The sequence below is a fragment of the Medicago sativa genome, chromosome 7 (genome assembly GCF_051527215.1).
Source record: "Medicago sativa cultivar Bolivia chromosome 7, Bolivia_mono, whole genome shotgun sequence".
NCBI lineage: Eukaryota > Viridiplantae > Streptophyta > Magnoliopsida > Fabales > Fabaceae > Medicago > Medicago sativa.
Window position 1 is genome coordinate 92,154,759 of NC_140755.1, and position 25,216 is coordinate 92,179,974.

At 33.8% G+C, this 25,216-nt stretch overlaps 3 protein-coding genes across 5 annotated transcripts; 2 read left to right on the forward strand and 1 right to left on the reverse strand.

The window, feature by feature from the left end:
- The first annotated feature begins 2,003 nt into the window (after positions 1-2,003).
- PRP39 (Tetratricopeptide repeat (TPR)-like superfamily protein) lies at positions 2,004-10,389 on the forward strand. 2 transcript variants are annotated; one of them, XM_085730668.1, is made up of 14 exons: positions 2,004-2,119; positions 2,664-3,123; positions 3,989-4,095; positions 4,521-4,750; positions 5,363-5,530; positions 5,698-6,061; positions 6,556-6,699; positions 7,455-7,607; positions 7,691-7,807; positions 8,244-8,324; positions 8,474-8,629; positions 8,729-9,028; positions 9,536-9,655; positions 10,117-10,389. In XM_085730668.1, the coding sequence occupies exons 2-14, from the start codon at positions 2,679-2,681 to the stop codon at positions 10,210-10,212; spliced, it is 2,481 nt and encodes an 826-aa protein (XP_085586794.1). In that variant the 5' UTR covers positions 2,004-2,119; positions 2,664-2,678; the 3' UTR covers positions 10,213-10,389. The 2 variants fall into 2 exon arrangements, with proteins under 2 accessions (XP_085586794.1, XP_085586795.1); XM_085730669.1 differs by having other exon boundaries at positions 2,004-2,088.
- Positions 10,390-12,948: 2,559 nt separating this feature from the next.
- LOC146910285 (nuclear transport factor 2-like) lies at positions 12,949-17,883 on the forward strand. 2 transcript variants are annotated; one of them, XM_085730671.1, is made up of 10 exons: positions 12,949-13,050; positions 13,091-13,166; positions 13,272-13,406; positions 13,926-14,229; positions 14,539-14,804; positions 14,941-15,160; positions 15,598-15,719; positions 15,810-15,875; positions 16,789-16,870; positions 17,154-17,883. In XM_085730671.1, the coding sequence occupies exons 2-10, from the start codon at positions 13,131-13,133 to the stop codon at positions 17,300-17,302; spliced, it is 1,380 nt and encodes a 459-aa protein (XP_085586797.1). In that variant the 5' UTR covers positions 12,949-13,050; positions 13,091-13,130; the 3' UTR covers positions 17,303-17,883. The 2 variants fall into 2 exon arrangements, with proteins under 2 accessions (XP_085586797.1, XP_085586796.1); XM_085730670.1 differs by having other exon boundaries at positions 12,949-13,166.
- Positions 17,884-18,675: 792 nt separating this feature from the next.
- On the reverse strand, positions 18,676-20,405 carry LOC146910286 (uncharacterized). The gene is made up of 3 exons (XM_085730672.1): positions 19,599-20,405; positions 19,197-19,369; positions 18,676-19,078 (listed from the first exon to the last, which is right to left on the reverse strand). Exons 1-3 carry the CDS (start codon positions 20,388-20,390, stop codon positions 18,952-18,954), a joined length of 1,092 nt encoding a protein of 363 aa, XP_085586798.1. The 5' UTR covers positions 20,391-20,405; the 3' UTR covers positions 18,676-18,951.
- Positions 20,406-25,216: the final 4,811 nt, after the last annotated feature.

A 25,216-nucleotide genomic window follows, 5' to 3' on the forward strand; every position in this document is an offset into this window, starting at 1 on the left:
TGTGTGATTATTGTGTTTAACACAACTTTATTGACCCTTATGTTATGTGTTACACAACATGTTTTTGTGTTCGGTGCAATTCACACCATAACTTCCCATTCTTGGAGAAATTCGTAACCTCTAAACATTGGATCAAGATTTAAGTTCCAAACATGGGCGATTAAAGCCTAATTTTTAGTAAGAACATTTTTGACATATTGAAGGACATGTGAACATTTAAAGGTTGAGTAAACCATTAAATTGATATATGTTTAAATCATTGTTTTTATGTTTTGGTCCCACGACCAAGAACCCAATTGAGGAATTTATGACAAAAATACGAATTAGCTTGAAATATTAATAGAGTTGAATACTAATTCAAGAGTGATCTACAATGATCTCTGAAGCCCCGATACTTCAAAATAGATGACGTACCGTATTCCCTGCGTATCCTGCACCAATACCTGCCCGATACTTCCCGATACGTATCAGGAGAGTATCCGAAGATTAAATTTTATTTTTTTTAAAAAATAATTATTCGATACTTCCCGATACATATCAGGAGAGTATCCGATAATTATCATGCACCGATATCTGCCCCGATACTTCCCAATTAATGTTAACTAAAATAACTTAACTTTTGAGTACCGATGTGTTCTTTTTTTTGGATATAGTGCTTCTTTTTTGGATCGATATAGTATAGCACTAACAATGTTCATTTTGGATATGGTATAGCACTGATGATGCTCTATTTGGATATATTGTGTATATAATTGACTAATCATCAGTCTCTTAATAGTTAATATTATTTATATAGTGCTATGAGTCTATGACTGATTTCTTTTGTTTGTTAATATATTTGCATATTAAAAAAAATGGTTATAATTATATTGTACATCTAATTATATAATTTTTTATTAACGTATCCCAGCTGTATCGTATCTTGATTTTTGAATTTTTTTCGTATCGGCGTATCGGTGCAGTATTGTATCCGTATCGTATCTCGTATCTGGGCTTCACAGACAATGAACAATTTAGTGGTTTGTTTTTGAAGGCTCATTGCAACTTTCCATCGTAAGATCTTAGAACGAGAACCACTGCCACATCGAACTCAATTACACACAACAAGTTAGGGGTGTTTGCGGTGCGGTTTGGTTCGGTTTTGAGCAAAAAAGTCATCCAAACCGCGAAATAAAAAAGCACGCGGTTTGGTTTGGTTCGGTTGATTTTTAAAAAGCCATCCAAACCAAATCAAACCAAACCAATGCGGTTTGATTGGTTCGGTTTGTGCGGTTTATCGCGAGATAAAAAAATATTACATTAACTCTAATATTGCCAACTTGTTACAAAATAAACATAAGACATTTTATTTTGATGTTTATATGATAAAATATTAGGTAAAACTTATATCAAAATAGGTAAAATTAAGAAGAAACATAAACATGAAACAAATTATTGGGAAGTAAAGAAAACAAATTCATCACTGGAAATGAATTGAAAGAGATGGAAATGAATTATAATTGAACCTGATGGCGCAACGATGGAAAAATCGAATCAAAAGAGATCATTCTTGAGCTATGTAATTGGGCCAGTACATATTTAAGTAATATTCATTATTCTTGCGGTTTGGTTTGGTTTGGTTCGGTTGCTGAGATGCAAACCGCAAACCGAACCGAACCGCGCGGTTCAGTGCAAAAGTCATCCGAATTCATCCGAACCAAGTGCGGTTTTTTGCGGTTTCGGTTTGGATTGGTTTGGTTTGCGGTTTTTCTAATGGGTTGGTTCGGTTTTGAACACCCGTACAACAAGTAGTACAACGCTTAAACCAAACAAAAGCCCATTGGAACATCTTCATCGAATCTACACCGCACAAACAACCCTATCAAGTAATCAACTGTTCAGATCACATCATTATCTATCACCAACGGTGTCAGATCTTGCAGTTGCATCATTTGCCATGAGGACGCAATCACCCACATCATCAGCGATATATTTAAAGTAGAACCTCACACGCTCGGTGCCCTACTTCGCAAATTTCCATCCTCGATTTACCACCAAAAACATCATCGGAAGCTACTAGTGTTTCGTTTTCTCTCTCTTCTCTGCAACGTAACCGTTCTCTCTCTCTCTCTCTCATAAGGTATTTCGATTGCTTCCAAAACTCTTGGTTAGGGTTTATACTCTCAAACCCTAGGGATTCTATATTCAATTGTCATAGCTTTTTGCTTAATTTGTTTCATTAATTCCAAATTCTGTTTTCGTATCATGCATTCATTCGATTAGATTTACTGGTTCTGTTGCTATCGCATTTCAAATTATCTGATATTGTTATCTCAGGGCCTGTTTGGATTATTTCAATTCACTTATTTGAACTTATTTAGTGGAATAATTGACTTATTTGACCTTATGTAGTGGAATAAGTTTTGTTAGGCTGTTTTTAGAGAACTTATGAAAACTGTTTACGTCATTAATCATAAGCTGTTTTAGCTTATTTTCATAAGTTCTCCAAATAGCTTATGAAAAAAAACTTATAGCTCATACAAAAATAATTTAAATTCAACCAATTTTTTTGCTATAGAATAGCTTATAATAAGTGCTTATCATAAGCTGCAAATAAGTTGTTCATCCAATTGTAATTGTAGAAATTTGGTTAATATTTTATGTTTTGTTTTTTGTGGATTCAGATTTTTTGTTCAAGTATGGGAGATAGTGAAACAATGGTTGCAGAAGCATCTGCTGCTGAGACGTATCCATCGGATGCTTACAACAACACCGCTTCGAATCCTGTTCCCAAGGTTGGTGCTAATGTTCCTGCCCCAGCCGAGGCTGCAGGAGAAGCTGCTGCTGCTCTGCCCAATTCAGGCTATGCATTTACTTATTCTGGTGATGGGAATGCTTATACTGCTGGGGATCCTAATTCTGTACTACAAGCTCAATTTAGTGCAACAAACGAGTCAAAGCAAGCTGCTGGAGTGCCTAATGAGGATTCCAGTCTGGTTGGAAAGGAAGCTCTGGACTCTGCTATGGTCTCTGCTGACCATTCATCTGTAAATGGAAGTGTTGATACAGTTGGACTTGAAAATGGAAATGCATCAGAGAATGTTGATGGGTCGGCTGATGAGAAACAACTCACAGATGCTTACGGTATGTATATGCCTTCTCTGTCTGTTATGTTAGCATACTCTTCGGGAAAAGTGAAGTTATTTCGTTTTTATTGTTATTGAAGTTTTGTTAATAAAAAAATCGGAGTTCAATGTTAAGGGTATGTATAGAGCTTGCAAGTAATATAATTAACCAATGATGGAGTCAAGGACTTAAGATTCAAGTGATTTATTATTAACCAGCAAATAGTTCATTTAGGCCTTGTAGTTCATGTAAGCTTGTAAGTAATACAATTGCATATCAATGTTGAGAACTAATGAATTTTCACCAATATTCATGAATGGAAATAAGAAAATTTTAATCGCTCATAGTAACAATAGTGTTGTCAATTGTGGATAACGGATAAAACAGTAGCGGTTTGTTAATATTCCGCTACGCTATAGCGGTATAGTGGTTGCTGTTTAGCAACACTGAGTAAGAAGCTTTATTTTTTCATGCATTGGAGGTGGCGTTTAAGGCTACTTCCATTTGTTTTTGTCTCAAGTGACTTTGAAATTTTTCCAGGCCTGGTTTGAATTGGATCTTGACCATATTGATATAATAACTAGGTTTATTAGGTGTATAAATACGTTCATACATTTACATTTTTTTTCCATTTTATTGGTTTACCAGTGCAACAAGATATCATGACTTTGGTTTGTAATTTGATGATCACATATTCTAAGCCACTTCTGCGATTTTTGGATGTCTTCTATTTTACTGAGTTGGCTGATTCAGGCCTAAACATACACGTCTTATCTCCATACGTCTTGTTTTTAATATTATCTTGTTATTAATTATTCACAAGCATATTGCTGTTCAACCAAATTATGGTTTTGCTGCTAATCATTTATCTCACGTTTAACAGCTGCGTTGTCTGCTGAAGAAGATCGATTGTGGAATATTGTAACAGCTAATTCTTCTGATTTTACTGCTTGGACTTCTTTGATTGACGAGACAGAGAAGGTGGCAGAGGTATGATATGTTGACCCAATTTTTAAGACGTGAATTACATGTCGAGGAATCAAAATAAATGACTGATCTCGATGTTTTCATATTAGTTTGATATATGACATGCATGCATTATGATTCAGTATACTACGTGTTTAATGAGATGGATAATTTATATTGTTAAATACTTAAACCTGCATCTGTTTAACGGGGGTGTCTTGATTAAGAATGTCTATAATGTACACACAAGTTATGTGGGCGATTTCTCTGGTTCTGTCTGTCGGTATATTATTTTTTAACCTGCTAGTATATTATTTTTTCCTTTTTTGTCCCTTATTACGAGATACTTGTAGTTATAGGTTTAGTGGCAAACTAATGTGATGTATTTGATTTTATTATTGATTTATTTTATGACTCATGGTTCTCATATAATGATTTTTTTATTGAAGAACAATATTTTGAAGATGCGTAGAGTCTATGATGCTTTCCTAGCAGAATTCCCTTTGTGTTATGGGTATTGGAAGAAATATGCTGACCATGAGGCGCGCCTTGGCTCTGCTGATAAAGTTGTTGAAGTTTATGAACGAGCTGTTCAAGGGGTTACATATTCAGTGGACATGTGGTTGCATTATTGCATATTCGCTATAAGCACCTATGGAGATCCAGACACAGTTCGTAGGTAATAGAGGCTTATTTACATGTTACCTTATTATTTTCTATGATCGGATTTTCTATTTACTAGGCTCAGCTGTTTCTTGCTTGCTTTCTAACCTGATTTCAGAGACCGTGCAACAGTACCATCTCCTTTTTATGGCGGAAAAGCTTTGATGGGATTGCATGTCAGAATGTTTTCCATTCTGATGTTTAAATCCTTGGTTTTGATTCCACTATGTATAGTAATTGAAATTTTGGGTCCATTTTCCCCTATAAACTTTTCAATTTGATTTCAAACTTCATAGTTGTGTGGAAGGGTTCTATTTTCCCCCCCTTTCCTGTTGAAATGGTTAGCTGTTTTTATCTTTGACACTATGAGGTGTATCAATTTGCAAATTGCTGCTGGGAAGATCTCGTCTGGTTAAGGGCTAGATGGCCTCTATGACTGCTCCATTTCTCGGACATTGTATGATTTTTTGCAGGAAGGTAAATGCAGCGTTTGGATGTCTTATATGATGTTACGAGTGATTTGTTTGTTACCTTAGAACACTAGTGCTGCTGTTTCCCATACATGGATGTGCATCAGTAAATGGATGCTTTAAGTTACAGATTAATCAAGACTGCTTGCTTATTTCAGGCTTTTTGAACGAGGATTAGCTTATGTTGGAACAGATTATCTTTCGTTTCCTCTTTGGGATAAATACATTGAATATGAGTACATGCAGCAAGACTGGGCCCGCCTTGCAATGATTTACACCAGAATATTAGAGAATCCAAATCAGCAATTGGATCGATATTTCAACAGGTAATTACTTGTTTTAATTTAATATTATCATTCCACTTCATTTGTTTCCAAAAAAGAAACACAATTACTATTTTTTGTTTTATATTTCTACATAATATCCCCTTCTACTATCTCCTCTCTATTTTCCCCCGAACTAAATTACTTCAACGCTGTAAATGGTGTTGCAGCTTCAAGGAGTTGGCTAGTAATCGACCTCTTTCAGAATTACGGACAGCTGATGAAGCTGCTGCAGTGGCAGGTGTTGTTTCAGAGGGTACTGACCAAGGTGTTGAAGGAGAGGTTCATCCTGATGGTGCAGATAATTCTCCTAAACCTGCAAGTGCTGTATTAACAGAAGCAGAAGAGTTGGAGAAGTATATCGCCATTAGAGAAGAGATGTATAAGAAAGCTAAAGAGTTCGATTCTAAGATCATTGGTTTTGAAACAACTATCAGGAGGCCCTACTTTCACGTACGACCTCTTAATATTGGGGAGCTTGAAAACTGGCATAATTATCTGGATTTTATAGAAAGAGAAGGCGACTTGAGCAAGGTAACCAAACTGCTTTCTTATAAGTGCACATTCTGTTCTAGTTTTTCCTGTTATAGATTGACTTACAGTAAGTAATATCTGCTGTATCATATGTCTTATAAGTGCACATCCTATTCTGTTGGATGAAGAAACTTTTTAATCGGGAATTGAACTGAGACTAAAGCATGGGCCTACAAATTGGTTTCTTGAGGCTAAGTACTTCAAACCCTAATTTGTCAGTGGACATTCTAGGTTTGTCATGTGTTTGCAAAAGTTTATTTTTAAAAGTGTGAATGTTATGAATGCAGGTATCTTCTAATCTTCATAATCACCTGTCTCAGGCAAGGAGGGTCCCTCTTTTCATATACGAGGGGCCTCTCTGTCCCGCCACGGAGTATTTCTAATGCTTTGAATTTTCTTTTTATGCTTCTCTTTCTTGATTTTTTTGCTTGCATTTACATTGTTGGACAATTTTTATGATGTGTTCTTTTCTTGTTTTGTTGTTTGTGGATCAGATTGTCAAGTTGTATGAGAGATGTGTCATTGCCTGTGCCAATTATCCCGAGTACTGGATACGCTATGTTTTGTGTATGGAAGCTAGGGAAAGTATGGATCTTGCAAATAATGTTCTCGCTCGGGCGAGCCAAGTTTTTGTCAAGGTAATTTCTTCCAAATGTCAAAGCTGTAGTTTTGGCAGCCATTTGCTGCTTTTTAGTGTTGTATTCATCTGTCCTGTTTTTAAGCTAAGTGAATTGGCAAGAAACACACATATATAATGGACTACTAGCCATAGGATAATAGTTCATGAAACTTGATATAGTGTGTCAATACACCATAGGTTGGTTTTTTGTTTACCTGATTGTAAATGGTGAAGGGGCATCTTATATTTTTGAGCTTTATGTTTATATGATTTCTTTAGGGTAAATGAAAGTTCAATTGTCTTTTATTTCCCCATCAGGGCCTTCGTTTAGCCGAGAATAGAAATCTTATGTACACCGCGTTGCCAATGACCCATTTTGTATAAGTGAAGGCGTATAAATGATTTTTTTTTTTTTTTATATCGCCTGTCTTACACAAGACATATGATCCCTTTGAGGTTGTGACTAGCTAGTGATTCAATTACTCATTTCCTTTTCATGGAGGTATTGGTATTATGTCGTAGATCAGTTATCCTGAAAGCCTAAACTGCGAGGTCACATATACGAAGAGTATTTTCATATCACTGGCAAGCTTTTTGTTGTGGCCCATCAGTGAATGGTGTTTATTATATGTGCAATTTAGTCTTGATTTATAAAAAGCAATGTTCATGTATACTTTGTTTATAAGCATAATTAGCTCAATTGCATTTCTTGTGTGAGAGGCGTTTCCCTTTGTTTTGTTGCTGCTTTATCATTTTTTGCTTGTCATAATGCAGAGACAACCCGAGATACATCTTTTTTGCGCTCGGTTCAAGGAGCAGGCTGGAGATATTGTTGGCGCTAGAGCTGCGTATCAACTTGTTCACACTGAAATTTCTCCAGGTCTTCTTGAAGCAATAATCAGGCATGCCAATATGGAACATCGATTGGTATGCTGACTTACAAAAGCGTTAATAAACCGTGACTCAATTTTTGCTTAAATTTACAGCTTTTCCATTCCATGATATTGCAGGGGAAGTTGGAGGATGCCTTCTCTTTGTATGAACAGGCCATTGCCATTGAGAAAGGAAAAGAACATTCACAAACACTGCCAATGTTGTTTGCTCAGTATTCTCGATTTGTTTATTTGGTAGGTTTGGCAGCATATTTGTATTCTTCGCTTGTTATTCAGTCTTGTTTTGTTTCAGACATTTCCGCATTTGGCTATAGAACATGAAATAGGGACAGTTCTCTTAATTAACATTAGCTACTGTTTTTGTTGACCTGTCTGGATCTGGCCAAATGATGATTATTTCTGCGAGCCTCTCATTTATCCCAATAAATAGAGATGATTCTGGCTTTATATTATTTAACAATTTTTATATTATTTAACAATTTTCTAGCTTTATGCTTCAGTTGCTTTACTCGTTTGTGTGAAAATTGTCTAGTCTTGTTTTTGAAATATTCTTTCTCATTCTGTCATTAGGCTTCTGGGAATTATAGTTTTATGCTTCAGTTGCTATGCTTGTTTGTGTGAAAGTTGTCTTGTCTTGTTTTTGAAATATTCTTTCTTATTCTGTCATTAGGCTTCTGGGAATTCCGAAAAGGCTAGAGAGATTTTAGTTGGGGGACTTGAGAATGCTTCACTGTCAAAGCCACTACTTGAGGTTTGTCTCAACTTTCACTTTCTATTGATACTTAACTAATATTATGCACTTGGCAATTTTTCTCTTCGTCTTTCCAAATGTTTTTCATATCTAACGAGATTATTCAACTTCATCTCTAACGAGAGTATTTAACTTCATCTCTTACACAGGCTTTATTGCATTTTGAGGCTATTCAACCCCAGCCAAAGCGAGTTGACATTGACTTTCTAGAGTCACTGGTTGTAAAATTCATAACACCCAACCCAGAGAACCCTGGTGTAGCAAGTGCAACAGAGCGCGAGGAGCTTTCTAACATTTTTCTGGAGGTGATTTCTTATGAGGAGGATGTTCAATATTATATTTTATTAGTTTCCTTTAGTTAGCAGTATTATTAAGTTCTTACAAATTTTCTGTTGTTTTTTCAGTTTTTAAATCTCTTTGGAGATGTTCAATCGATCAAAAGGGTTGAGGATAGACATGCCAAACTGTTCTTGCCAAACAGGGGCTTGTCGGAGTTGAAAAAACGTCATGCAGAGGATTTCTTAGCCTCAGATAAAACAAAAGTGTCAAGAGCTTATTCTGCTCAATCACCTGCCCAATCTGTAGTGGGTGCATATCCAAATGGACCTAATCAATGGCCTAACTATGGAGTACAGCCTCAAACTTGGCCAGCAACGACTCAAGCACAAGGACAACAATGGCCTGCTGGCTACACCCAGCAGCAGGTAAATTGGTTTTTGCCCTCAACTATTTTTCTTGTGTGTTGCTTCCCTAGTTCAAATCCCAGTGTTGCATGGTGTTTGTCTATGACGTGGGCGAAATTGTTTTATAAACTAGTGAGTCTTTCTTGCCGGGTTGTGCAATATAAACTTTTTTTTGTTTTTGGAAATAGTGGTGTACACAGGTGTGTCATAACCTTAATCCATGAAGCATTATAATTTGAAAACACCATATTAGCCTTGTTGAAATGGAATTTGCGCCATATCTCATTGTAATGAGTTGATTACCCTTTTAGTTTATATTTGCCTTGAACCCATAAAGACATCTTCATGCATTTTTATCTACAGAAAATCATGTCATAAATGCTCTCCATTCATGCTATGCCCAACAGTTTCATGTTTTCTAGAGTTAAACATTTGTCGCACTTGTAGTGTATGTTTGACACTGTGTTTGTGCATTCTAGAATGGTGAGGTATTCCTGTTCTGAAATTATCCATTCTGATTGAATACAGGCTGCCGCTTCCTATGGGGCTTATGCTGGATATGGAGGCAACTATGCTAACCCACAATTGCCTGCATCAGTTCCACAAAGCACTGCTTATGGGGCCTATCCTCCTGCATATCCTGCACAGGTGAAAAGCTGTTTCAGCCCTTATGATTTTTGCAGATTATTGTTTGCCTGATATGTTTCAGCTCTATAGTTCTTTCTTGCGAGTGTTAATTACAATTTTGCTCTGTAGAACAAGAGAAAGCAAAAAAAGTAAGGGGAATCATGTGATGGTGTTTGTGTGTGTGTATAGCAAGCAAAAAGAATGTAAAATATTATCAAACATACCATTGTTTTATAAGGCCTTGGCTTTTTTTTTTCTTTTTTTTTTTTTTTTTTTGAGGGAACACGTGCCCAGCGTATCAGGATTTTCATTGAGTTGAGTTTCACCAGTTTAATAATTGCACTAATAGTACATAAGTTTGGTTTCATTTCTCAGTTGTATTTGACTTCTCTGACCTTTTGTTACTCTTTCCATTTCTATATTTCTGCTAAACCTGAGTACTGCGAATTAGATTAGTGTTGATTATTTTTTCTGAATTTCAGCCGGCACTGCCTCAACAAAATTATGCACAGCCTGTTGCAGCCCCGACACAGCAACCTGCAGCCGTTCCTCAGGCATATTATGGGAATTACTACTGAGTCGACAAAGTGAGATAGCTACTGTTTTTGCTTCCTGTAATTTTTCTCTTTTGTAGGTAATTGGTTTTAGGTAATTTGGAGCATAGATGCAGTGTAACTTTAAGTACTACCGAGTACCGAGGATAGATAATCTTTTTGACTAAATTATGTTATTTGTTGTGTACACGGTTTTCTTGATATCGTTCTTTCTTTTCTCGGTTTTGATCTTACACTTATTATGTCTATTACCGGATTCTTCATCTAATTTGTAAGCTTTGACGAATGAAAACAGTATTCTTAAAAAAACTGCTTGATTTAAAAAAAAATTCCATGTTAGAAAAGTATAAAAAATCATGGATCACAATTTTGCGTAGGTTTTGATTTAAAAAGACCTTTTGATGTGTCTAATATATTAAAATATCATTTCTCTAAAGCGAAGCCAATGAAGTATCCATCTATTGAATAAGCTACAAAATAAAGAACAATTGAATCCATGTCATCGGAGGGAACTTTTTTTTGGCTAAACACAATTCTAGAAAATTATTTTGCAAGGATGTCCAAACATACAATCCTGTGAAGGAAGCATCCACAGTTGTACAATGTGAAGGTGGATTTATAACACTAACAAGTCAACAACCATGCGCATAATTTTGAAGGAAATTTCGGAGCAATGGTTTGCGAGTGGCGACTTCTGGCGCCTCGATCAAGGTTCCTTGAGACATCAAGAATTTCACTTTATAGGAAGAATTTTGTACAAGATTTATTAGGAAATGGGGATTGAATTGAGAGGCATAAAAAAAGGTTTTCATAACAATCGTGTCCTCCACTTCTATACATCATACTTGCATGCTATTTTTCTGCTGGGTAGAGTAGTGTTAGTTGTTGGATGTAGTTACACTTAATTGTGTATTGAAAGAGAGTTAAATATTTTTGATTTAGTCAATGTTGTTTCACGTTTTAATTCAGTCGCTCATATTTCAATTTAGTTTATGATGTTATTCACTTGTTATTCATATGATGTGAAGTTGGTTGTAACCAAAAAAAATATGATGTCAAGTTGGTGGACGATGATATGCGTTGATATAGCAGAGGATTATGTTGATATAAGTGCACAATTTAGAAGAGTGGATGGTGGTTAATCCAACGATGCATTTATCTCCTCCAAAGACACTAATACGACTTGAACCAGAATCTTCTTTTCACCACTCGATCAAAACTTTAGAGTTTAAACTTTATTCACGACTCTATAAAGCTAAATTGTATTAAAAAAAAAACTCAAACCCAAAGAATATACTGATAAAAATTACAAACAAAATATATATAAAGCTAAATTGTATTAAAAAAAATCATTAAAATAAAACACAAACCCAAAAATAATACTGATAAAAATTACGAACAACATATAAAGAATAAAATTGAAATTCCAATTGGAAATCTTGTTTGCAGGCGAAAAAATATTAAGTCAATGAAAAATGTGGAGATTAATACGTGTAAGTAGTATTACAAAAATAATGTTCAAATATTTATTTATTTTTGAGAAATATCTGAGTATAAATTTACATTCAAATATATTTAAAATAAGATATGATTAGAATCTAATTTATTCAAAAAATTATGTTTAAGATATTTTTAGGATTGGTAAAGATTTGTTTTTCTTTTATTGCAGTTTTTTTTTTATCAAGAGGAAAATAAAACAAGATAAATGGACTAAACTATCCGTTCTTTAAACACCCCAGAAATATTTGCAAGCAAGATGATATTCAGCTGAAAAGGGATATCAATTCACATCTTTAAGGAGTCGCCATTAGAAGCACCAACATTGTAAATTAGTTAGCACATTCATCCCCTTCTCTTAAAATATGATTAAATGAGACCACCCAAAAAAGAAAAATGAACTTCCTAACGAGAGAGTAAAGTTGCATGAGGATGAAAGTCATTCTACTTGATGTCAACAATTAAATCCAAAGTTGTTTGAGTCAGTTTTCATGATGATATATTTCTAACCAAGACCCTACGCCAATTGTAAACCTCTCCCGATAACTAAAAGTTAAGCCAATAAATTAAAAACTCAACCTCACGATCGGAAAAATCCTAAATTCAATTACCTCCATCATTTCTCAAAAGTTATCCAAAAATTACATTATCAGTATTACCGAAAGAGAATCCATCTACGTTGATTTATAATTACGAACATCAAGACGAAAATTTTGTATCCAACTTTTCCCTTTTACCAACAATGAACAATAAAAAGATAGAAATTTAATTAAATGGGGGTAAAATTGAAAAAAAATGTTAGTTAAAAATACAATATTGGTATATATGCCAATAAATTGTTCTTTGTGATACCTTACATGCAAATAGTTGTTTTTTCATGCCTCAAATGTGTACTTACATTACATCATCAGTATGGAGAACATAGATGATAACCTAAAAATAGTTTGTTTTATCCAAATAAAGCAAAACTAGATCTATGTATATGTGTTTTCTAAGTAATAACGAATTTAGAAGAAACTGTAAAAAACCCTACAAAAAGAAGCAAGGACTCTCTGTCACACACAAAGTCCAAACAAGTCTATTTATAAATCTCCATCCGTCCATCTACGTTGACTTGAAAATAATCTGACCCATTAAATTTTACGTTACTATAGAGTAATAAATAAATGGAGTAAATAAATAAAAAACTTTATAAAAATAAATTATATCCCTCACACCTAATCCAACGGCTACGATTTCGTCCTAAACCCCTCACAAAATAAATTTCTTCTCTCATTCACTCTTCGATCTATATTCACTTTACTTTGATTCCTGCGTTTTTCTCTCCGCATTCTCATATCTAAACCTAAATCGCAGTTTCACTCTTTTTCTTTGAGTTTTCGAAAACCCTAAATAGAATTTAGGGTTTTCTTTTCGGTTACCTTTGTTTCTGGATCTGTGCAACTATGGCTTCGTATCAGGGTTCAGTTAGTGCTGCCCAGGTTTTTATTTATTTCTTTATAATTCTTTTAAATTTTATTTTTTTTATGTGGATTCTTGGATTTGTGTGAATTGATAGGGTTTTTGTTTGTTTGATTGATTTGCAGGTTGGTTCTTACTTTGTGGGACAGTACTATCAAGTTCTGCGTCAACAACCTGATCATGTTTATCACTTTTATTCTGATTCGAGTTCGATGATTCGTGTTGACGGTGATTATACTGAGACTGCATCTGATGTCTTGGTAATTCATATTATTACTCACTCAAATTTGCATTTTTTTTCAATTGTTTTAGGGTTTTAGAATTTAATTTCATTAGATTAGAATTTAGATGTAATTATTTATTTATGAATGCTCATTTTAGTTCCAGCCTCTTGGTGATTTTAATCGGAATAAGTCATCGATTTAGTCTCTAAAGTATATGAAAATCCGACAATTCAGTCTTGGTATATGAAAAACTGTCAATTTAGTCTAACATCTAGATAACATTGACTAAATTGACCGATTTACGGATTTTATATAACTTGATTGTTTATTCTTTTCAACCACGAGGGTATTTTTGATGAAAAACTGTCAATTTAGTCTAGCATCTAGATGGTATAGAATAAATTGACGGAATTTGATTATTTATTCTTTTTAACCACGAGGGTATTTTTGAAGGGAAAAGAATGCTGTTATATGAAGATTAATGAACTTTTATTTTGTTTTATGTTATTAAATTAATAGATAGTTGATTGGGTTGGATTGAATTGTGCTGTGCAGCATATTCACAATATTGTGACTTCGCTGAATTTTTCGACAATTGAGATCAAGACGATCAATTCTCTGGACTCTTGGGATGGAGGAGTGATTGTAATGGTTACAGGTGTTGTTAAGAACAAAGATGTCAATAGGAAGCAGAAGTTTGTTCAAACCTTCTTCCTTGCTCCTCAGGAGAAGGGTTATTTTGTACTCAATGATATTTTTCAGTTTGTTGAAGATGTAGTGCATCCGAATCTGGTACCGGTGGCATCTGAAAGGATTGACTCACAGCCACATGTTTCTGCTTCTTTTGCTGAACCACCTGGTATAATTTGATTGTAGAATCATGTTTTTTGGACATTAGTTTCTGACTAGTTTAAGCAGAAATATTTGTGCTGCTATCTGTTTATACAAACTGAAACACCTAGTAAGATGATTAATGGTCTGCATTCAGTAACTTAACATCCTTTTTAGTAAATGCTACTTTTAACAAGTCTGGGATAGCAGAATTGGTTTCATCGTGATGCTACTTTTAAATATAAGATCATGTATTTGTATATTTATTTTTTCATTGAATTAAAGAAAGACACATGCTTCTGTTTAATAATTTCTCTGTCGTCAATCTTTTTATCAGCTTCAGACTATGGTTTTGAGGAAGAAGCTAGAGATTATGTCAACTCAGTTCATATAGATGATGATCCAGTGGACAAGTATAGTCTTCCTGAACAGCAGCAGCAGCAACTACAAGAAGATTTCGAGACCGAAGTTGTGGTAGATGAAACTCCTGTACAGGAGGCATCTCCGCCAGTGCATAATGTTGCACATACTATCCGTGAAACCCCCGCTGCTCCTGTGGAAGAGTCTTTTGAGGAACCTGCTAAGAAAACTTATGCATCTATTGTATGTACAACTTTCAATTATTTTTTATGTTTCTTTGATAACCTTTTTGTTTTAGTTTATATAATGTCAATAAAATTTCTTCATATATATATATATATATTTGTCTTAATATAATTATGCTTTGATGAATTTGTAGTTACGCGCCAAAGGCCAAGCAGCGTTGTCTGCTGCTCCACAACATGCTCCACAACATTCCTTTAAAAGTGCTCCTCCTCCTTCAGAGTACAATCATGTGACACAGCCTGCTGTTCAGCAGTCAGTGGTGCAGCCTGCTTTCCAGCAGTCAAGCTCAGCATCTGCATATGTTTCAGAGTCTGGGCCTGAGGCAGCTGAGGAAGGCTACCGATTTGAAGAAGGTTTGATTCATCTTCTTAGTATGAATTTTTTATTGGTATACTTGTATTTCTATAATTTTAGTACTTAAATTGATGATTTGTGGGGAATTTTTTATTCATTCCGATCATCCGTTACGCGTGTTTTTTGACTGCTGCAATTGTTACTCGAAGTGCTAGTGGTTTAATTTTTTGAACGATTGTCATATACGGCTACTTGCTGAAATGTTTTTATGCTAGAATTGTTGTGCATAAACTTTTTATTCTAAAGGAATTTTAGAATGAAACTTTAGTATTCTCTGGTAAAATTGGTGCTTTGTTCTACCACCCTGGAAACAGTATTCTATGGTAAAATTGGTGCTTTGCGTGAAATGCATTATGTAAATTTGGACTCAATATTGTCTAAGAATTTATTATAGTCTTGTGTCATCAAGTTAACACCCGGTCTATAATTCTTCCAGAAGAAGTAACATCTGTCTATGTGAGAAACTTGCCTGCTGATATTACTGAAGCTGAGATTGACCAGGAATTTAAGAATTTCGGCAGAATTAAGCCGGATGGAATATTCATAAGGGTCCGACAGGTAGCTCCTCTCACTACATAAAACTGAACGATGATTATATAGTTAATTATGGAAAAAAGCACAATCTAAAATAGAAATGGGTGTTTACAGGAAATTGGAGTTTGCTATGCATTTGTGGAATTCGAAGACGTTGTTGGCACACAAAATGCGCTTCAGGTTTGATGTTATTTTATCTACTTATTTTTTGCTTGTTAGACCTAATAAATGTTTTATTATCTAATTTTTCCATACCTTTAATAATCATAAAACATACTGAAGATACCAGATGTGGATCGACTTGTTTACATTGCAACAAATGTCCATAATCAATTTTTGGCCAAATACCTCCGTGGGTCCTTTTAGTTTCACGTTTGTTTCAGATAGGTCCTTTAAGTTTCGAGTTTGTTTTGGATAGGTCCTTTAAGTTTCTAAGGTTTCAGATAGGTCCTTTAAGTTTCGAGTTTGTTTCAGATAGGTCCCTTTTATCAAATCAACTTTGGCTTAACGGAGGTTGATAGAAAGGACCTATCTGAAACAAACTCGAAACTTAAAGGACCTATCTGAAACCTTAGAAACTTAAAGGATCTATCCGAAACAAACTTCAAACTTAGAGGACATATCTGAAACCTTAGAAACTTAAAGGATCTATCTGAAACAAACATGAAACTTAAAGGACCCGGGGAGGTATTTGGCCTCAATTTTTCTATGCCTTAAAATCAGAACCTTCATCTTTCATTTGATTTATTGTCATCATCAGATGTTTTCATATGGATATCAGGTTAAATTGGTGTAGTTCTATTTTCTATTCTTAGATTTTATGCTTTACTTGCCTTGTTTATATACATTTTCTTTGAAGGATGGTTAATTGGGTTATTGTGTATATATTGAAATATGTGAATGTAGGTTTTTAATTAAATTTGTACTTCTAGTGAAGTCAAGTAACAATGTCTGATGCTGTATCAACTGTCTTGTACTTTTTTTTTTTTGAAGGAAACTGTTGTACTTATGATGCAATAATTGGAGTGTCCATATTCATTTCAGATCATTTTTTTGTGTTCATATCTGTCTAAATCTATGCATGTTATTGTAGGCTTCTCCCATTCAACTTGCTGGGCGACCAATATACATAGAGGAGCGAAGACCAAGCACTAGCAGTGCAACTCGAGGAGGAAGTAATGTCTTACATCTTTTTGCCTCAATTTATTACTGTCAAAAGTTGTGACAATTTTACCTGATATTAAAAATTGATTGTCAATTGTTTCTTCTATTGCTTAAGGAGACATGTGTGCCTCCCTTGAAGTAATTGAAACTATTTGGAAACAATGTCTTCATATTATAGACTTTTTTAGTGTTGCCTTTCTTTAGATGTTTGAGTGTTTTGTCTTATCACTTTCTGATGAAATATGGAATTATTTTTTGTAATATTGATATCTATTTCTTACGTCTCTTGATCAGGAGGAAGGGGAAGAGGCAGAGGCAGTTATCCAACAGATGCTCCTAGAGGGCGTTTTGGTGGTCGTAGCTCGGGAAGGGGATATTACCAGGATACTTCAGACTACTCCAGACCAAGAGGTGATGGTTATCTTCAGCGTGGTTCACGATAGGCAAATGTCGTGAAAACATGCTTGAATATGTTATCAAGGGCTTATTTGCTATCTAGTGCACAACATTTTCCTTCTGTGGTTTCATGAAAAGGATTTTTACATTTTGGGTGTTTTTTTGAGTTAAAAGCCATTGAGACTTGCTAGTTTGTTATTCAAGTATAGTTCAGTTAGTTCCCTTTGAATGATTTTTATGATGCCATTCAGGTGGGGAATTTTGTTATTTATATTGGCCTCATGTCGGATTGTGGATGCTTTTTTTTAATGAGAAAATGCGTTGAAAGGGAAAAAAGGATTGTGCAGGTTGTGATGATTCTCTTGTCATGATGCTGCGTGTTTTTCTTGCTCTTTGCCGTTGTTGAGACTTATTTTGATAGTGTCGTGGAAATCTTATTGTTCAATGTTTTAATTTGGTTAGGGCTTTAATTTGGTTGGTTTTGATTTAACATGAGGGTAAAACATTCTCTTTTAATGAGTATATGGTTCCCTTCAAAAGCTCATATTCTGACTTAATAATTCATGGATGAGATTTCTTCGGTAGTACCTATTCTACAAAGAATTCCATTTTTATTTGTTATCTTGAAAATCATCAAAATCACTAGTTAAGATTCTTAACTTTTTTTACTGGAAACTTGTAATACATTTCATTATAAATCTATATCAGATTATTTGTTATCTTGAAATTCATCAAAATCACTGGTTAAGATTTTTAACTTTTTTTACTGGAAACTTGTAATACATTTCATTATAAATCTATATCAGATTATCAATATTTGAGACAAGATCAAGAGAAATTAGAATTGACATTATGTATCTCTCTTCCTTTGCAAGAATATAAACAATCTCACCAGCCTATCTTGTAGACAATTTGACGTGATTGTTACAGATTGTAGGTCAAATTGAACTAGTAGTTGGAAATAGCTGATATATTCGATAGAGCGGTCCCTAGTTCTGTGTTGTACTGGAGAAGAGAAAATAATGTATTCAAGGTCTAGCTCTCTTAAGACTCTAACCCATTGCAATGCTTTTAGCAAATCTTGGTAACTTTTCCAAGGTTAACTGGCTTAATTGGTTGCATTGTTTACTTCATACTTTTAACCTCGTTTATGTCTCTTTAAGGGAGCTCAATCCGACATAGACAATAGTCTTCCTGCTCTGATCCTAAACCATCCACAACCATTACTTTGATCTTGAATGTCTTTAAACTGTAGATTGATATTTTTTTAGTGACGCGTAGCTTACAAAGTTTTGGCCATCAGAGCATTGTTTAGTTGCTTTCTCTTCCACATCCTTGTGTTTAATTACTTCAGGGAATACATTACAACCCTGATGATGGAATATATCTCTTCTATAAAAAAAAAACCCTTGTAATCTCGTTTTTCCTTCATAAGTTGGTGCTTTTATTGCCAAATGAACGGATAAGAACAAGTGTCAAGATAACATTTTACAAATCAGTTCGTTGACTACTTAAATGGTTACAAACTGGTAGTACGTCTAAATAGCTTTTTCATTCAAAGAACCGACACTGCAACAGAAACCCGGCTTGTGATTTCTGGTTCTCAACAGCAGTATTGCAATACATCTCAGAGATCCTTATGTGCATCAGAATATGCTATCAGCATTTTTTTCTCAGGAGTACATCATTTTCTCTTCTAAGCACCTGTAGTTGCCATAGCTCCAAAATGAAAATGTTGAGGCAAACATTGTGGGTCATTGTAACCTGCATCCTCGTCTTCCTCTGTGTCCCAAAGGAAACTTGCATACGCGGCTTGTACATGACTGATATCAAATACATAAGCTATTGTTAGAAAGCATTTCCAAGTATGCAACTCGATCTAAAGAGAACTACAATAGTCTGACTTGAATGTTATGAATGAAGATGATATTGTATTTGTACCTGTCATCAGGAGAAGCTTGTACTGCTCGTTCAAAATAGCTGGATGCTCTTTCTTCATCATGATGTAACTCCCAAACCAGCTTCCCATACTGTGACAGAACTTCTCCGTCATTTGGATCTGCTAGTATGGCTCTGGAATAATATTCCTCTGCTCCTTCACGGTCTTGTTTGCACTGTCAAAAATCAAAACAACATCAATTTACATTCATTACCAATAGTTTTGTATGCACTAATAAAACCAAGTTTTGGAGTTGAAAATGAATATCATTTGTTTAGCTTATTGCTATGAAATAAGTATTAAAAATAGCATGTAAAAGAATTTTCAACAAGTTGGCTAGCTACAACAATCAGATTTTCAACAATTGAGAGCTATACATTGAAACAGAAGGAAAAAGAATTTACCTTATACAGAAACTGAGCATAATTCCTCAGAAACAATGGGTTCCCAGGGTTTTGCTGAACCATTTTCTTGTAATATTCTTCCACCCCATGATTACTATCTCCATCATTCCCTCCAGAACCCATGGAACTATAATCACCACCTCCATTCCCTCCTCTGCAGCCACCTATACCATCACCACTCACATCAACACCAAGTCCCTTTGCAAGATACATTTCAATATTACCAACCTGTCCCTCCTCATCAAAACTCACCCTGAAAACTCTATCCTTCACTTCATCATTTACCACCACACCACTGCCAGTACTATTCAGCACACTACTGAAATCATCATCATATCCTTCATCTTCAAAATCAGTTTCTTCTTCACGCAAACCTGTTTGCTTTGAAAGAGAGAAAGATGGAATGGTCTCAAGGGCCAAACATCTTTGTCTCACTGAATACCTCTTAGAAGAAGAGTCCATATAATTGAATCTCTCTTCATTGTTGTTACAACTAGTAGCATAGGCTAAGTCTTCCAAGTTCCCTTCAGATTGAACTCTTCTAATCAACCCTTTGTTTTGTCTTTCAAGATCAGCAATGGAAGGAGAGATTGGAGAAGAAGTGCATGAGAGTTTGTGATTGTGATGATGATGATGTTGGAGCGAAGTGGTTGGTGGTGGTAGATGCTTAAGTGCATGAAAGGATTCAGGATGAAGACTATGGGAATGATGATGAATAGGACTATCTGTGAAGGAACCGGAAGAAGATAGGAGAGAACCAAGAACTGGTGTTGAAGAGCTTCTTAGCAACATGTTTTCTGATTGGTTGATGATGATTGAGGATGGATCAGTTTTATATGGTTGTCCTTTGATACTTTACTTTTGGAGTACAAATATTACTGCAAGGAAAAAAAACTTGGCAATTACTACATAGAAAAAAACTAGATGTGAGAAAAACATTAGTGATGGAGAGAGGTAAAGGAGAAGAAAGCAATAATACCCTTTTCAGATTCTGATGAGTCCCTTGAAGCAAGATCAGGTGATGAGAATTGGACAGGAAAGATATTTGTAGAAGTAAACAACAAATCAAAACAATTATATTTTATAAATAGATTAAATAAACCAGATCCTTTATATAAGGAAGAGAATTGTAGTGGCAAGTGGTTGATTATTTGGACCTTAATGCATGATATATGAATAGTATAACTTTTATTTTTCACCCAAAAAAATAAAAGGTTTATTTTATTTAGGTATTGAATGAGTGGTGGACAAGGAGTCTAGATTAAAATTTTGATATGGTTTTCAACTCAAGTTGGAGCAAAGGAAAATATCAAGTTGGTGAGTTGTTTTGGACTTTGGTTGGTTAAGGGGACGGTCCATATGGAAATTGGAAAGTACTTGGAAGGAAATGTCACTGTCTTTTCCCATATGCATTAAACATTAAAACGTGATGAATGATGATAAAGTATGAATCAAGTACTACTGTTGCACCAACCAACCAAAGAAGGTTCACAATCACATGGAGAGCATATCCTTCAATACACCTCTTAAGTCTTAAACGTCACGAGCATCTTTTTTTGGTTCTTACACGAGCTAATTCATTCTCATGCTAGTTGGACTATTCTATTTTTCACCAAAATTCATTACTAGTTGATACCTATTAATTAATACACCAAGAAATATTTCTCGAAGGGAATTGGGGTTGCAATTTCCTTACGGCTTTCATGAAAAATAGAGACTAAAATAGTCATTTTACTTTGTGGATATGCGATTAATGTAATGGTTCTACTCAATCAAAATGGAAATGCAAACGATGTTTTATTGATTCAGCATTACAACTTGATAATTACAATCTTTTTTGTTTGAAGGAACTTGATAATTACAATCTTTGTTAATAGAGAACAATCGGTACGTAAGAAAATGTTGTAACAATAACGAGAAGAAGAACAAAACAGAGGGAGTAGAGAATTAGAGAGAGAACACATGTTTCATGTCTTATTTCTTTAACATTATCTTATGGATTTTTCTAGTTACACCCTGATTTTACCTAGTTACACCCAAAGACACATTTTAAGCATAACAAAATGGCTAATATGTCCTTGTGACTAAATTAAAATCTCAAAACCCCAACCACAACACCCACACCCACACCAGCATCTCGTACTCTTTCTCTAAAGTAAAATTGGATTTGGAGATTTAGGAATTTAGATCAGTAATCCATCTCAATGAGTTATAAAATACAATGGAGTAGTTAACACAAAATCACATTCTTTAATCACTTAGCTAACCCGTTTTTTTTTTATGAACTACATAAACCACATTCTTGGGGAAATAACTCATAAGTGATATTTGTAAAAAAAAAAAAAACTCATAAGTGATATTAATGTTATATTGGTGAAAAGGAATGTCGTCGAAGAAGAAGAAAGCGGGAAGATGAAGTTGAAACTTACGAGTGGTGGAAGAGAATAACCACATGGGGCACGTGAATATGCAAAGAGTGTTTGGGTAACTACTATGAAAAAATCGAAATTTCAATCAACTTAAATCCCTAAATTAAAAACTCAATCTCAACAAGGAACCTAAACATTTGAATACCTAAGAAGACAAAATTGAAGATGGTTGTTGTGGTTCCTGCTTCATTTTCACGGCCACGATTGGAGTTGCCATGAGTCTAACTCATTCTGGTGTTGGTGGGGAAGACTACAAATTCAATCTACGCAGAAAGAGATGTGGGTGTATCAAGGACATATTAGTCATTTTGCTATGTTAAAAATGTCTCTTGGGTGCAACAAGATAAAATTAGGGTGTAACTAAAAAAATTCTTATCTTATTTATAAGAGTCCAGATTCTTATTTCCTATATTGTCTCTTTCATCTTTTTAACTCATTACAGTGAAGTAGGATCATTATAATTCTTGAATGTGTAAAAGTTAAAAAAAAAAAACATATTTGAACGTGTCTTTTGTTAATCAATTTAGTCATACTTTTTGTTGATTGATTTGATTATCAAATGTGTTTTTTTATTAAGCAGTTTGATTTATAAAATTACAAATGGATGACACACTCAATGATGTTTTTGTAATTTTGATACATTCAAAGATTATGGTAACAACACATCATGCACTCAAAAAGCAAAATGATAATTGATGCTTCACTCAAAATAAAGATGTATATTTATCCGTTTTTGTAACCTATTCAGAACCTTTTGATATTTTTTTATATTCTTGTTTATATACTTTTGGTTCTTCTAATGTTTTTTTTTTATGTGGTTAACCTTTTGATTCTTAGAGGAAATAGACCCCAATAATTTACATATCAATCAAGAGTTAAGTAAAGTCTATCCAAAAATTGTTTTATTCAATAATCAAATTCAGTTCTTTCAAACGATTCTTTCTTTGATGAACTCAATAATCATTTGAGTTCGATTACTTTGTTTGTTTCTTGTATTAACTGTTTTAGTATTTTTTTTTAGGGTTAAATATATTTTTGGTTCTTATAAATATATCAACTTTTCATTTTAGTCCCTCTAAAATTTTCCTTCAACTATTAGTCCCTATAAAATTTTCAATCCCTACTTTTGATCCCTATTTTTAAATAAATTTTTGTATTTTTTAATGAAATTGTGCATAAATGCATAAAATATTGTAAAAATCACTCCAAAAAAAATTAGAATTTTTTAACAAAACATAAATTAAATATGAATTTTTTACTACCAAAAATATAAAAATTCATATTTAATTCATGTTTTGGGAAAAAATTCTAAATTTTTTTTGGGAGAGATTTTTATAATATTATAAATTTTTCTGCAAAATTTTATTCAAAAATATGAATTCTACATATGAGTTTACTTTAAAGGAGGGACCAAAAGTGAAAATGAATTTTTTTGGAGGACTAAAAGTTGAAGAAATTTTTTAGAGGGACTAAAACGAAAAGTTGACATATTTATAGGGACCAAAAATATATTTAACCCTTTTTTTTATTAAAGAAAATAAAACTTGTTCAAATTATATTATTTATGTATTTTGGCCTCTGTTGTTGAACTTTCAAAATGATATATATAGCTAAGTACGTATTTTTCTTCCTAAAAAAAAAAACAGTTAAGAAATAACGAGTATTAATAAAATTTTTGTTTTCTTTTTTCATTTTCATGTAGAATGTATTTTTCCTTTCATTTCCGTGTAGAATGTTAACACACTGCTATTCACATAAAAATATGTAAGATGAATTTGAGGAAATGATCGCATTGTCATCTCTATCAAATTTGATTGGTTACCTATCACAAGTTTCTTTAAGCATATCTGGACCTTCAATGATGGTCTTTGTATGTCTGTCTGTTTATTCACTTAACAGTTAACACATGTTTGTTTTGGCGCATTGATGCTTTAGATGCTACAGTTTGTAGCCTGTGCATGTCCTTGGTGAAATGTCAACAAACCTGCGGTGGCTGTGACCAAAACGCATATCAATAAAAGTTTGTAGGTCAAACTAAGTTTAGCCAAAGTATAAGTCTATGCTTGGCCGAGTGTTAACGTTGTTAGCATAATATGCACTTGAGGGAAAATCTTTTTGGTCAAAAGTCCTAAAAATCCTTGTATGTATTATGAGATGAATGGTTTCATAACCCAATATTCAAAAGTAGTATTGATGTAATAGTAGGTGGCCTCAAGGGTGCAATCTTATGCGTTTTTTGGTTGGACAAAATACCCCCTTACACTTTATTTTTTATTAGACGTAGTACTCTTTATACTTGGTTCCATGTTTTAATATATGAAATGATATGTCATTATAAAAAAAAAACATGATTTGACCATGTTTTTTTTTTAAGGAATGATTTGACCATGTTGTGATGTTGATTAGATTAAATTGTAATAAATTTATGCTCTAGACATTTTTTATTTGAATGGCATTTTACATTCTAGAATTGAATTCAACCGAAGCAAGTAATAGTGGTTTTTGTATCCTTCAAGTTTCCTATATTTATTTATAGGAATAAATTTCTTTGGAATATGGTTAAAAAAAAATTCTTTGGAATATAAGGATGCAAATTTTATTTCAAGTATTCTTAAAAAAATAGTTTGTAATACTTATTTATTTTTAAGTCAATACTTTTTTTTAACAATATTTTTAAGTCAATACTTGATTCATCACTACATCAAATCAAAATTATTTAAACACATGCACATATACTCATTTAGTCTATTTTGTTTGTATGGTGACCATAACGTAGACGTGCGATAAATCAGAAACCACATCGTGTAACTTTTATTTTTTACGATGAAAATTATCTTGAAATGCGAAAATACAAAGTTGACTGTAGTTTCAACTTTCAAACAAACCATTAATCATCTTAAAAATATATATTATTTATTTATTTATTTCTTATTTTAATTTTTCTTTACTTTTATGTGTCCGTGTGCCTAATATTGTCCACAAATATTTTTTTAAAGGGTTGTTCACAAATCTTAAACACAGAGTTTTCTCTACAATGTGGCTGTACTTGTATCTATTAATTAAAGTAAGAAAAACCGATTAAAGCGTGACCCTCACGTGTTATGGTCGAATTCAGAAAACATTGTTTAGAGGGACTAAAAAACAATAACATAAACCTAACAAAATCGAACAAATTTTAGGAGCAGCAAG